The 14,933-nt window shown below is 35.7% G+C and overlaps 2 protein-coding genes across 3 annotated transcripts; one reads left to right on the top strand and one right to left on the bottom strand.

Annotated features, from left to right (window-relative positions):
- On the top strand, positions 1-9,319 carry Sf3b1 (splicing factor 3b subunit 1). Its single transcript, XM_077438579.1, has 21 exons — positions 1-176; positions 1,593-1,864; positions 1,955-2,081; positions 3,303-3,382; positions 3,472-3,666; positions 3,745-3,937; positions 4,012-4,292; positions 4,373-4,562; positions 4,653-4,927; positions 5,005-5,208; positions 5,285-5,483; positions 5,561-5,719; positions 5,824-6,116; positions 6,196-6,354; positions 6,421-6,609; positions 6,691-6,873; positions 6,945-7,123; positions 7,201-7,446; positions 8,063-8,275; positions 8,345-8,561; positions 8,646-9,319. The coding sequence occupies exons 1-21, from the start codon at positions 146-148 to the stop codon at positions 8,802-8,804; spliced, it is 4,044 nt and encodes a 1,347-aa protein (XP_077294705.1). The 5' UTR covers positions 1-145; the 3' UTR covers positions 8,805-9,319.
- Positions 9,320-10,862: 1,543 nt separating this feature from the next.
- Positions 10,863-12,292, bottom strand: LOC143916412 (phosphatidylinositol N-acetylglucosaminyltransferase subunit P-like). 2 transcript variants are annotated; one of them, XM_077437512.1, is made up of 3 exons: positions 12,018-12,292; positions 11,779-11,907; positions 10,863-11,700 (listed from the first exon to the last, which is right to left on the bottom strand). In XM_077437512.1, exons 1-3 carry the CDS (start codon positions 12,032-12,034, stop codon positions 11,565-11,567), a joined length of 282 nt encoding a protein of 93 aa, XP_077293638.1. In that variant the 5' UTR covers positions 12,035-12,292; the 3' UTR covers positions 10,863-11,564. The 2 variants fall into 2 exon arrangements, with proteins under 2 accessions (XP_077293638.1, XP_077293637.1); XM_077437511.1 differs by lacking the exon at positions 12,018-12,292 and having other exon boundaries at positions 10,869-11,700.
- Between the last annotated feature and the right edge of the window lie 2,641 nt (positions 12,293-14,933).

Genomic DNA, 14,933 nt, shown 5'->3' with positions numbered 1-14,933 from the left:
GTAATAGCTTTACAGGTGATGGTAACACTGGCAAGAAGCAGTAAAGAAAATCGATATATTGGCTATAGTGGTAGTGTGTCGGCTATCGCCAGGTTTCTGTCGAATTTCGATTGTTGGTGCGGCGAAGCTTTCGCCAGCCGTCAAGATGGAGGGCGGTATTCCTCGCACGCATGACGGTCAGCCTCAATTTACACGCTTTCATTTGCACGACACTCGGCGCCCGATGCACCCGGCGATTTAACGGGCCGATGCGCCAGGACCCCCGCTTTGGCCCCCGGTTGCTTCCGCATCCGACTCTCAACCCTCGCATTGCATCCACTCGTTATTTACCATGTCCCGTCCCGCTCTTTTTTCGCGCCATAATTTTATCACTCAGCACTAGTCGTCGCTGAACGAACCAGTTGTCATTAGACGACTGTGACGTATGCGTGACATAACCTCAACTTTTACGTGTTGATGTTCCACATCGATATGTGATTGATTGTTTCCATCATGATAACGGTTGCATAAAACGCATTTGACACATTTGTTGATTGTGCATTGATTCGTAAGAGCATAACATATAGTTTTTTTTTACATTTACGCAGTATGCACTTATCGGTCAAATACGGTAATTAACGTATTTATCTCGCTGCTCAAATGTAGTCTTTCAAGTGAAACGTTATTTACTTCGTAGCAGATATACATTGATAGTCCTAGTTGGAGAATTTTCTATGTTCGATCAACATTTAAAAATTAACCCTTTGCCCGCGGCAATAAATATAGCGAACAAGCCCTATACGCTGCACCTTTTTCGCCAATTTGGCAATCGAGTTTTCGACCTTCAATACATATTTTAATATTTACTCAAGTAACCAAATATGTTAATTAACACATAAAGTATTATTTTAAACAATAAAATACATAATATATCTCGTAGTTTTGGCTTAATTGTCAAATAATCATTCTTCATACAATTGAGACGTATCGTCGCCATTGTTCAACAGACGTGACGTCATATAAACGAGGTTTCAGTATGGTTCCACAAAAAACTAATTTCGACTGGTATATATTCATTTTAAGCAAATTGAATAGATGGCATTCAACTCTCAGTAATATATTCAACCAATTTTGAACCTTAAAACAGTTGAAATAGGCGCATATAAGCCTCAAAATCCCGTGCAAAGTTCAGAAATTCTATGGAAGACAGCCACGCTGCAGACTTGTCGCGCAAAGCTTCCATAGAAGACGGCCGCGGGCAAACGGTTAAGATCACTCCTGTATCTAAAGAGTGTTTGGTGAATGATGAAAAATCGCCGCGAGAGTGATGCTGTTACTACATAAGATTTTAGCTCTGATTTTCGTAACTTTTTCTTACTAATTTCTTTCTAACTAATCACATTCTTCATTTGATACTTCATATATAGGTGAATTCAAAGTAAGGATTACCGTATGTATGTTTAAAGTAAATAATATTGATACTTACGGGTGCTTAAGTTTAAATATACAGCAATATATCAAAATGCACAAATTATAAATTAGCAATTTGAAATAAAATTATGTCAAGTTCATTATTATTTTTAAATGACAATTTTTTTTTTGTTGTTTTTCAGACATTGAGGCACAAATACGAGAGATACAAGCCAAAAAGAAAGATATAGAAAATATCAATCCTGACAAAGGTGTTGGATTGGGTGAGAGTGGTTATTTCGATAGTGACATTTACGATGGCTCAGGAGGAGGAAAATCGCGCTATGAAGGTTACGTTACTTCTATTGCTGCAAACGACGAGGTGGAAGATGAAGAGTTCGAGGTGGTTCCCTTGGCACAAAATAAAAGACCCGGATATACTGCACCAGCTGCGCTTCTCAACGCCGTAGCACAGGTATAATTAGCTACGATAGTGATAAGTGAATATGTAGTAGTGATATTGTGTGTAATTAAGTTGCAATTAATGTGATTTTTTTTCCAACAGAGTGAGAAGGACTATGACCCGTTTGCCGATAGACGTAGACCTACGATCGCAGAGCGTGAAGATGATTATCAGCAAAAACGGAGACGGATGATTATTTCTCCTGAACGTTTGGATCCGTTCGCAGAAGGTTGGTTCTCGTTTTTTCAATGGGCCTTTCTGTTTTCATAGTCGTGTATGTCGTAAACCGTATTTCGATCTTGAATTGGCAATTTTGTATTTGTCGGCTTTTTTTTATATGATTTTCATTGAAATGTTTTGTATGATTTTGGAATTGCTGACGTGTCGAAGTACGGTTTTGTAAAAAATAAGAAAAAAATGATTTATTTGCAACATGTAAGTTGGGGTACATGAATGAAAGTAGTACATTTGTGAGAAAGATGTGTTGGGAATACAATTCTATAGCTGATCTGTTGTCAATATCAAGTTTCTCGCTCAGGCAGATCTTGGTTGTTATATTGTATAATAAAAAAAAAGGTTTTCATGGATATATTTATTGTAATGTTATAATTCATCTCGTTTGATTGTAATTGAAATGTTCAGTTGAATTGTTAAATCTTAAGCAAACACTATACATTATTTTCTGTTTTTACTAATACAAACAATTTTTTCTCTTTGAGGGGGTTTCGCAGGTTTTCCAGCATCGCAACACTTTTGGTAATGTTAATTATTACTGGTCGATTGTGGAAGTAATTTCAATGCAGTTAAAATAGACATTATTTATTCGAAGAGTTTTTTTTTTTAAATAATTAATTATTATAAAGAATTGAAACGTTATATTCCCGTGTGAATGTTTGTATGAATTGAACAGAAAATATTAATTGCCCCAGCTTTTTTCTAGGTTCTGCTCTTGTGACATGTCAAGTGCGTATATAGGAGCAAATATATGCATTAGTGGAGTGGATTTCGCCGCCAATGTACGTATGATTTGCAGGATTAGCTTACAGACCACTAAGATACTGGCCATTCCCTATCTCTTATTTTGTACTTCTCGTCTAGAATTGTTTTTATTCTCTACTCCTAATGGTACCACATTGTACAAAATATGTACTTTTTTGTTGCGTAATATCAATTTTAACTTTTGGCTGTTTCTCAGTGTGCCTGTAACCTGTATTTCTTTATTATTATGTGTCGACTTCCATATTTTTATTGAAATAATTATAATAAAAAAATATATATTATATACAAGTCTGACACTAGAAGTATTTATGTAATTTTTTTTTGTTTAAAATGGAAGCATTCTATTCTAAAACAAATCACAGAAAGCTTTTGGGATTTCCACCCAAAAGCACTAATGTTAAGATGAGACATTTATATGTTCTTTTGTTAAAAAAGTTTTGATTGGTTTCAGGTGGGAAGACTCCAGATTTTGGTTCTCGCACCTATGCGGAAATTATGAAAGAACAGCAATTAAAAGGAGAAGAAACAGAGGTAATACATTCGCTTCATTTATGTTGTATTATATGTACTGTATTATTTTTTTTGCTACTTGCATGACAATGTACCGTTTTTGATTACAGCTACGCAGGAAACTCTTGGAGAAGGCCAAAGATGGGACTCTTCGTGTTGTATCGACGAGCAACGGAGAAGCAAAGAACAACACAGCGACGGCGGGAAAGAAGCGTGGAAGATGGGATCAAACGGTTGAAGAACATTTTGTACCGGCTAAAAAACAAGTTACAAGTACAACGCCCACATCATGGGAAGCAGCAGATGTAATTATAATCTACATACATATTAATATTTTATTTTGTATCGATTGTGTGTTTACTTATTTTTATTGCTGCATTTAGCGTTCAGCGACTGATCAGAGATGGGACGAAACTCCTGGACACGGTCGCGGTGGAGAAACACCTGGAGCCACGCCCGGCCAGAGCACCCGGGTTTGGGATGCCACACCTGGTCACGCTACTCCAGGTCGCGAAACACCTGCACAGCCACCTAGTCGTCGTAATCGTTGGGATGAAACGCCAAAAACTGAAAGAGGTATTATACCACATACATTATTGATAATTCTTAAGTTTGATAATTGTACTAATGTAATTAATGATTATTCACAGAGACTCCCGGTCATAACAGCGGGTGGGCAGAAACTCCTAGAACAGATCGTGGAGGTGATCTGATTCAAGAGACTCCTACGCCCGGTGCGTCCAAGAGACGATCGCGTTGGGATGAGACTCCTTCTGCAGGAGGGGGTGCTACACCGTCGGCTACGCCATCGCAAGCTACACCTTCGCATGCAACACCATCTCATGCTACTCCGTCGCACGCTACACCTGGCCATACACCTTCCCACGGAACGCCAACACCTCATCACACACCGATATTTACTCCGGGAGGGGTGAGTTTTTGTTGTTTATATTTCATGTTTTGAATATTTTAGGTACTGTTATTTAATAATTTGCGTATTTGTCTTTTTAGTCGACTCCAATGGGAATAAAAGCTATGGGCTTGGCAACTCCGACCCCTGGACATCTCGCCGCGATGACTCCTGAACAACTGCAAACATATCGATGGGAGAAAGAGATTGATGAACGCAACCGTCCTTATACTGATGATGAATTGGAGGCTATGTTTCCTGTAGGATATAAAATATTGCCGCCTCCAGCCGGTATTTTCACTATTTACATTTTCAATGCTCTGAATTTTTTATGGGTCTGATTAGGTTATAGTTTCATGCGTTTTATTATTTTTTTTTAAGGCTATGTCCCGATTCGTACTCCGGCGCGAAAGCTGACGGCTACTCCTACGCCTGGTACGGGATCCGGCACACCGCTCGGATTCTTTTTGCAACAAGAGGAACCTGGTGCAGCCTCGAGGCTATTGGACGCTCAGCCGAAACAGTCCAATTTGCCATTCATGAAGCCTGAGGATGCTCAGTATTTCGATAAATTGCTCGCCGACGTCGATGAAGACAGTCTTCCACCAGAAGAACAGAAAGAAAGAAAAATTATGAAACTTTTGCTTAAAATTAAGGTAATATTATTTGACTTGTTTTAGTTATTTAATTTATTTATTTATATTGTATTATCATGTTTTTTTTTTTTTTTTAGAACGGTACACCACCTATGTGTAAAGCGGCTTTACGTCAAATAACTGATAAGGCTCGTGAATTTGGAGCAGGACCACTTTTTAATCAGATTTTACCTCTATTAATGAGTCCCACATTGGAAGACCAAGAGCGTCATTTGCTCGTAAAAGTTATTGACAGAATTTTATACAAATTGGATGATTTGGTGCGACCGTATGTGCATAAGGTAAAGTTTGGTTTGTGAAAATATAGTTTTTTGTTGTAAATAGTGAAAATGTATTGAATCATATTTTTTTCTTCAGATTTTGGTTGTAATTGAACCTCTTCTTATCGATGAAGATTATTATGCTCGCGTTGAAGGCAGAGAGATCATCAGTAATTTAGCTAAAGCTGCCGGACTTGCTACTATGATTTCGACCATGCGACCCGATATTGACAATATCGATGAATACGTGCGAAACACAACTGCGAGAGCCTTCGCTGTCGTTGCATCAGCCCTGGGTTTGTTGACATTTTTAAATGTTATTAATATATAGGTTTTTGGGTACTTATTTTTATTATGTATTTTTTTTTTATAGGTATTCCGTCACTTTTACCGTTCTTGAAAGCTGTATGCCGGTCGAAAAAGTCATGGCAAGCCCGTCACACTGGTATCAAAATTGTGCAACAGATCGCCATTCTCATGGGTTGTGCTATATTGCCCCATTTAAAATCTTTGGTGGAAATCATTGAACATGGTAATTTTTATTTTTATGCAGTATTTTACCAATGCGTGATGTATGAGTGTATTCAAGAACATGACTGCATGGATTTCATATGTTGTGTTTTCAATTATTTCCAGGTCTCGTTGATGAGCAACAGAAAGTAAGAACAATCACCGCTCTTGCCAGTGCTGCTTTGGCTGAAGCTGCTACGCCGTATGGTATTGAATCATTCGATTCCGTTCTTAAGCCGTTGTGGAAGGGTATCAGAACTCACAGAGGTAAAGGTCTTGCTGCTTTCTTGAAAGCCATTGGTTATTTGATCCCGCTTATGGACGCAGAGTATGCCAATTATTATACGAGGGAAGTGATGCTTATATTGATCAGAGAGTTTCAGTCGCCCGACGAAGAGATGAAAAAGATTGTACTCAAGGTAATTTTATTTTTAATTTGCTAATTTATGTTTTATCTCTATTTGTATTTTTATTATAATGATCATATTTCGTTTTTAGGTTGTGAAACAATGTTGCGGTACGGATGGTGTTGAATCACAATATATCATGGATGAAATTTTACCTCACTTTTTCAAACACTTTTGGAACCACCGGATGGCTCTTGACCGTAGAAATTATCGCCAATTGGTGGACACCACTGTTGAAATTGCTAACAAGGTTTGTACTATTTCGAATTTTTTAGTTTGAATATTTGTGGCAAATTTAAAATTATTATATTTTTAGGTTGGAGCTTCTGAAATCATTAATCGCGTCGTAGATGATTTGAAAGATGAAAATGAACAATATAGAAAAATGGTAATGGAATCTATTGAAAAGATTATGGGTAACTTGGGAGCTGCTGATATCGATTCTCGTCTTGAAGAACAGTTGATTGACGGAATATTATACGCTTTCCAAGAACAAACAACAGAGGTATTTATATATCTATATACTGCGATACGATTGAATATGTTCTAAAACTTAAGCTGAAATTGATTTGTCAATTGTTTTTAGGATGTTGTAATGTTGAACGGTTTTGGTACAATCGTAAATCAATTAGGCAAGCGTGTGAAACCATATTTACCACAGATCTGCGGTACGATTTTATGGCGATTGAACAATAAATCCGCTAAAGTCCGTCAACAAGCTGCCGATCTTATTGCGCGTATTGCCGTCGTAATGAAGACTTGTCAAGAGGTTATACAATTCCAATAAGATTTTCTTAGTCATTCATTCTTCATGCTAATATGATACTTTTGTATGTTTAGGAGAAATTGATGGGGCATTTGGGTGTGGTACTCTACGAGTACTTAGGAGAAGAGTATCCTGAAGTTCTCGGATCCATATTGGGTGCTTTGAAAGCCATTGTAAACGTTATCGGTATGACTAAGATGACACCTCCAATCAAAGATTTACTCCCGAGGCTCACTCCTATTTTGAAAAACAGGTATTTTTTTTTTTAATGTACATTAGTTGTGTGCAAGTATTGTAGTTTTAAATGTTATATTATAATTTTAATTTCAGGCACGAAAAAGTACAAGAGAATTGTATTGATTTGGTGGGACGTATTGCTGATCGTGGTCCTGAATACGTATCGGCGAGAGAATGGATGAGAATATGTTTTGAATTATTGGAATTGTTAAAAGCACACAAAAAAGCTATCAGACGAGCCACCGTGAATACGTTCGGTTATATTGCCAAAGCTATCGGTCCTCACGATGTCTTGGCAACACTTTTAAACAATCTGAAAGTACAAGAACGTCAAAACAGGTATTTAATTTGGATTGATTTTTATTGTTATTTATATAAGGTTGTGGCTATTTGCAGGTACTACATCTGCAAATAATTGGCTATTTGCAGGTACTTTATCTGCGAATTATTGGTACTATATCTGTGACAGGCGCAAAGCCTTCTGCGCATGCGTGTGAACTGTCACTGTCAGCGTGTTTACTATTAAAATTTAGTTCGAACTCGTAAAGTGACGTAGAGTAAAAAGTATAATCCAAATTAGTCAATATTATTAATTGTTAGAAGATTATTATCATATACAACGTATAATACCTACATACAAGTACAAGCCGCGAACTAGCTAAATGATATAAATCTATTATAATAACGTGCGAAATTTATTTACCTCATGTATAATGAACGATTGATTAAACAAGTCTAGCATACATTAAATGTAAGAAATTATAATCAGATTATAAGTTCACATGCATGCGCAGAAGGCTTTGCGCCTGTCGCAGATATATTACCTGCAAATAGCCAATAATTCGCAGATATAGTACCTGCAAATAGCCAATAATTCGCAGATATAGTACCTTCAAATAGCCACAACCTTTATATAATATATTCAAGAGTTTCATTATTTATTATTGTATTTCAGAGTATGCACTACTGTTGCGATAGCTATAGTTGCTGAAACGTGTTCTCCATTCACCGTTTTACCTGCGCTCATGAACGAGTACAGAGTGCCGGAGTTGAACGTTCAGAATGGTGTCCTCAAATCACTCTCTTTCTTGTTTGAATACATCGGAGAGATGGGCAAAGACTATATATATGCTGTTAGTCCTCTCCTCGAAGATGCGTTAATGGACAGGTATGTTTTACTCTGCATGGTATATTTCAATTTAGAAGGATTTACTTATTTGTGGTTGTATGTTTGCAGAGATTTAGTACATCGTCAGACGGCGTGCGCGGCCGTTAAACACATGGCTTTGGGCGTCTATGGTTTTGGATGTGAAGATGCTTTAATTCATTTGCTGAATCATGTGTGGCCGAATATTTTCGAAACATCACCCCATCTCGTGCAGGCGTTTATGGACGCTATTGAAGGGTTAAGAGTAGCACTCGGTCCAATAAAAATATTACAATATGCTCTACAAGTAATTTGATTTGTCACATTGTTTGAGTTATCGTACGAGTGTTTGTGAATAATAAATAATTTTGAATTGTTTTTGTAATTGCAGGGCTTATTCCATCCAGCTCGGAAGGTGAGAGACGTCTATTGGAAGATTTACAATTCTCTGTATATTGGGGGGCAGGATGCGTTGGTGGCCGGTTATCCGAGGATACAGAACGATCAGCATAATCACTACGCTCGCTACGAACTGGACCACACGTTATAGTCATATTTACGACGACAATTTTGTATTTAATTTTTTTTAATATATATTTTCAAAGAATACAGTGCAAATTTTTATTATACATACATTCAAATGAGTAAAAAAAATTGGTATACCTTACGAGGAGACAGTAAATGTTCATGAAGTAGTTATGTATGTGGTTGTTATACACTTAAATAAAATTTTATTTGTATGTAATTAATTTAATTTAAAAGATTGATTTTCAATCTCGTTTTTGGTTGACACTTCACAACCTTCTGTTGATGAATTTAAATTTAAATTTTTATATTTACTTTTATAATCTAACTTTTCAATTTTAATCGATATTTTGACTAATTCATATTTTGTAATCGAAATATCAATATAAATGTTGAATTCTGGAGTATTTACTTCAACCATATCCTTCACGACTAATATCTGTGTCTCAATGCAATAACTACAGTAGGTTTTTTATATTGTCAGTTCCTTTACATTTGTTTCACTGAATTTTAAGAATAATAAAGATAGAAGCCATACACATGTTTTCTTAATTTTTTCCCCTCATTAATATCCCGACTTAAAAATTGATTGCCTGATTTTTGGTTGTGCAGTCTGTTTATTGGTAAGAGAGTATGGAATAAGTTATATAATACACCATTTGTTTAAAAATTGGAACAAGTGTTGTGAAACCTGTCAAGTTCAAATCAGTCATAATCTCAAGGTCGAATTTTCACATGACAAATCATCTATTGATGCTACGTCAGTGTTACTCAAACCTTGGTCCGTGCACCGGTGCAATTGAAACAACAGCTTATGACAACGTTACATCATCATATAATATATAAATTGTATAAAGACAGACCCTGCAAACTTGAGATTATTTGGGATACTATGCCAATATATAAACGACTATTATCGCACGCCGCCATACGTTGGTTGTCAAGCGGTAAAGTGTAGAAGAAAGTATTTCAGCTCAGCGATTCGATTGTTATATTTCTACTACAAAACCAACAACCTACATATGTCAGAAACTCAGAACTATTTCGAAACAAACTGAATAGCCAAACTAGCTTATTTCACAGATCTTTTTTGCATTTTGAATGACCTTAACTTATCCATGCAAGGAAGAATGTCATCTTGTTTTACAATAGCAGACAATATGGGTAGAAACGAAAAGTAAAAGCATCGAAGATTCGTGTTTTAAAAGATTTCTATGACAATTCGGCTGATATTATTCACGAAGGAGAAAAGCTAACGACATAATGTCTTTGCGTGATGTAATCAGTTGTCATTTGACAAATTTATCAGAACGATTCGATTTTTATTTTCACTAGTTGACGATCCACGAAAGGGAAAATGATGGAAACGAAATCCATTTTCGCCATGGAATGATATATCAGTTAATTTGGAAGATAAACTAATTGATCAGACTATAAATCAATAATTAAAAAAGTGTTTTGAAATCACTACTTCACTTGTGTTCTCTTGGATCAAATTGAAAGCAGAACTTCCAAATCTCTATGAATTAGCACTGAAAACTCTTTTATTATTTACAGCAACTTACCTTTGCGAGACTGGTTTTCAACCATGAGTTTAATTAAGGCAAAACATTGTAATAATGTGGATATCCAAGATCTATTACGTGTATATCTTCGATAAAACCACGACTGGATAAGTTGTCCAATAACAAACAAGCTCATATGTCTCATTAGTATTTTTTTCATTTTCATTTTTCATCTATTTCTAAGTATATATATATATATATATATATATATATATATATATATATATATATATATATATATATATATATATACATATATATATATATATATATATATATATATATATATATATATATATATATATATATATATATATAGATATATATATATATATATATATATTATTGGACTCGGATGTTACATATATTATTTATTTACTATTTGTTTTTTTATACATATCTATGTACATCCTGTCTGTTGATTTTTCAATTAATAAAATAAAATAAAATATATTGTACTTCTTTGAATTCAATAAAATACATTTTACTACTTATATTCTATTTTATTTTTATTTGTTATAAAAGTTTTCACTCATATATGTACATATATAACCTTATTATTTAACAAACTTCGTCAGACGACAAAACCGATTCTGAACTAAGAAGAGGTTAGAAAAATATATGCTGGTCCGTCAACTGAAATAGTTTTGAGTAGCACTGTACAACATACATATGTACATACATAGAAAAAGTAAAAACAAATTTTAAATTGTAAAGAAAGTGAGCGAATGAATAAAAAACAAAGTTCATCTTATTAATATATTTATTTAGAATACAAAATACGACACACATCTACAATGTCTAAATCTTCAACATGTGGAATCTTTTTTAATTTATTCTCGCTATCACTAATAACTGCTTTTCCAAGAAAACATTTAGTTTTATTTGAACAGTCACAGAAATCATAGACTTGCTGACTGTCTTGATTGTTTTGTTTCAATGAAAAGTTATCAGCTATGGTATTCATACTGTCTATGTTTGGAGTCATGGAGAGATTTAAACATGGATAGATTATGAAAGCGAATAACGATAAGGCTAAAAGCAGTTGCATTGGTACAGCAAAAGCCCAATATTTTTGTGGATAGTAGTATATATTCATGCTGTTCAATATTTCGTCCGGAATCAGAGCCCAGCACAAATAAATCACTAGGAGCGTGCTGGATGCAAGATAAAGGATGAAGCCATAGATCGATCGGGCTTGAGTCGGTGCTGGTGTGTGTTCAGGCATGGTAAAACGAGTATTTATCGCTCTCGGCAGGACCAAATGTTTCCATAGTTTCTATAGATAAAAGTAAGTGTTCGAACACTGAAGTTGCGCTCACTCGAAGATTTCTCAACTCAGAAGACGTCAGCTTACTAGAAAAGAAAAAATGTATAATGCATTGTTGCATCTATATTCCTATATTATATATAAAAATTTGTACAAATACATACATTTGTAGTTTATTATCATTAACAGATATATTTTTTATAACGTGGCTTCTTTTAGGTTCGGAATCAATTCTCAATACATCACACGCTATTTCAGCATGTCTCTTCGTTTCAAAAACAATTTCAGTTGATCTAAATAGCTGTTAAGGAAATAAGAAAGCGAAAATATGCTAGGTTATGTGCACAGTTATATTTATAATTATAACATAACTGATATACATATTCTGAATGAGAAAGGATACAATTCATACGGTGACATATTAAAATTAAACCGCCAAATACGTCAAACAGTAATTATGGTTACAAACTATTATAAGCACTTTAAAAGTTTTTTCTTGATAATATAAATATCACAGAAAAAAATGGTTTCAATTGATTATAATATATATATGTATTGTAAAAAAACTTCAAAACATTAAAATTTAAATCAATATAAACGTATGGGAAAATTTTCACGTGATACAAACTTGACGTTTATACACCTCTTCTCCCCTTATCTATGTTTGTAGTTGGAGTTGCCACTTAAAAAAAAGTTAAGCTGTTTAAAAGAAACAATTCTCACAGATATTATTGTAAAGTGTGACCGTTAAGAGAAAATTATAGTAATTATGGAATAAATTAAATTTGTATAATTTAAATGCTTAAAAACTGGGAAAAATCAATTAATACATCAAGTGTTATCGTAAAGTTACTGGCAACACTGATAGTGACGCATGTGATTGGAGTGGCGGTCGCGTTCTCGATTTTGACGTTTGCTCGTTTGCTGCGATGCTGTTTTGGTATCGTATTTCTTCTTTTCTCATTAATTATGTATCGCTGTCGATTACTAGTTCTTTAACATTTTTATTTTTCGTCATCATCCATGTTCGTTCGATGCCCTTTTGACACTTGTAAACACACGTAGAATAAACATCATAATTTTATCAGTTTATGTTCGTCAAGGCTAAATCGATTTGAATGTCTCGAGTTGTTCCCGCAATTTATTTTATTACGTAATTAGATCAATTTACGCGATGATTTGCAAGCTATTATGATGTTTCGCTATTATGTTGGTTTGAATGCGTTGCGCGATTGTTTTGCTAATGTAATTCGATCGACGTTCGAAACGCACATTCGCGTTTAGTCGATTGAAATAAGCTATTTTTGGAATAGAGCACATTACAAGTAACGGACAAATCAATTCGAGTAGAGCGCCATTGGTGGGCTTCGCGTGTTTTCCTATTGGTCAAGGTTTATAATGCACCCGACGCACGCTCTGCGTTGTACGTTCGGTTTCTCTGAAATACTTGCCATTGTGAAATAATACATGTACACTTTTATAATGTGTAATTTTTCGCTTTGGGTATGGTAACACCTGCTTATCTGCAACGTCGCAATATTTCTATATGTAATTATTATCGTATTCCATGAATCCACGGTTTTCCAATGTTCGATAACGTTTCTAATACTTGAAGTATTTAGAATGGTTTTTGTTTTTGGAAAAAATGTCCCGCTAAACGGTAAACGGATTATTCCCAAAAAGCAATCTGGCGCACGTCATTAAAATCTCGATCACGGAATATCTGGCACTCGAGTTCTCGTTAGTTCAATATTTCGCATGATCGCATTTCGATTTTGATTTATGGAGTTTTTGGGTGCCAGATGTTCCGTGATCGAGATTTTAGTGACGTTCGCGAGATCGTTTTTTGCGGAATCATCACCGAACCCTGCTAAACAGGTTTGTATACCAGCAACATTTTCAATAATGTATTGGCGTCAAGCATTGCTTGCAATATTGCGTCACTGTGGTCATGTGGTCCAACAATATAGCCACATTGCCAACAACTATTGCTCCAGCATTGCCGGTATGGGTGTGTATTTTCCATTATTGCTGATTTGCTGCCATGTAGTCGATGATAAAATGGTTCACCATTGTCAACCTTTTTTTTGCTCTTGCTTTTTGGGACAATAGTGAAGCATTTTTTGTGGGCAAAAGCAACTTGTCCGCCGATCTCTGCATATGCTACAGGCATAAGAGCTTAGGTGTCGTCCATGATGCTTGAGCATACAACCCGTGTAAACGCAAAATCTGGACAGTAACAAAAGGGCAACTAATTGACGGCAATCATCGAGCTTAGTCTTCGGCGATTGCGTTTCCATTTCCCAAGAAATAGGGTTAACTATTGTTAGTTACTATTGTCTACTACAAAACTAGATAGCAAAAAAAAAAGGTTTACAATAGAAATTGACAATAGTGAACTCATTTTTTTTTGGGAAAAAGCACTCTGTCCGCTTTTCCTTAATCGAGCTACACATTGTTGGGACACATATTTTGCAGTTAAGGCCTGACCGCACTAGGTGGAACTGCACTGCAGCGGAACTGCGCGGCACGCCAGAGTTGTTACAAAAGGAAACTCTGACGCGCAGTGTCGCTCCGTCGTAGTGCGTTCTATATCATACAATTTCATACAAACTATATTTGGCCGCACGGCTCCGCTGCAGTGCAGTGCCGTCTAGTGCGGTCGAAAAATTTGCTCGATAGTTCTCGAGTAATATTGCTGGCAACACTGTTTAAAAATGTTGCTCATTTACAACAGGCCCTCATTTTTAAAACTTTTAAACGATTACCCATTCTCATTAAATGTCTCGGTTTGAACTTGAATTCGATCAGTGACGCGCGTTACACAATTAACAAAATCCAAAGTATCACCCGTATCTAGCTCCCCGGTCTCCGTGACGAGCCGGAATGTTAAATTACAGAAAACGCAAATATCGGAAGGCAAAGATCGAAAATCGAAAGATCTTAAGTCGAAAGATAAAAAAAGGGTGCATGGTAAACGGTACATACTCACTTAATTTGCGCGAGCAGGATTCAACAGGAACAAGAGGAACAGGCTTTTCCTTCCGTATTAATGTGCGCGCGCAGAATACGGGAGGAAAAGACTGTCCCTCTTGTTCCTGTTGTATCCTGCTCGCGCAAATTAAGTGAGTATGTACGTGAGTATGTACCGTTTACCATGCACCCTTTTTTTTTTTTTGATATTTCGACTTAAGATCTTTCGATTTTCGATCTTTGCCTTCCGATATTTGTGTTTTCTGTAATTTAACATTCTGGCTCGTCACGTAGACCCCCAGCTCCCATATAGCGATCCTATATGGGAGTTGGATGCGAGTGATAC

Source organism: Arctopsyche grandis, chromosome 9, assembly GCF_051622035.1.
Source record: "Arctopsyche grandis isolate Sample6627 chromosome 9, ASM5162203v2, whole genome shotgun sequence".
NCBI classification, from domain to species: Eukaryota; Metazoa; Arthropoda; class Insecta; order Trichoptera; family Hydropsychidae; genus Arctopsyche; species Arctopsyche grandis.
This window is presented reverse-complemented; position numbering and strand designations above follow the sequence as displayed.

What these genes read in the sequence shown, in the direction of transcription:
- Sf3b1 (XM_077438579.1), top strand. Translation starts at nt 146, where the DNA reads ATGGAGGGCGGTATTCCTCGCACGCATGACG. An exon ending in CGATATTTACTCCGGGAGGG is followed by an intron (nt 4,293 to 4,372) that starts GTGAGTTTTTGT and finishes TTGTCTTTTTAG; the next exon opens with TCGACTCCAATGGGAATAAA. An exon ending in GAAGATGCGTTAATGGACAG is followed by an intron (nt 8,276 to 8,344) that starts GTATGTTTTACT and finishes GTATGTTTGCAG; the next exon opens with AGATTTAGTACATCGTCAGA.
- LOC143916412 (XM_077437511.1), bottom strand. Translation starts at nt 11,572, where the DNA reads ATGCCTGAACACACACCAGCACCGACTCAAGCCCGATCGATCTATGGC.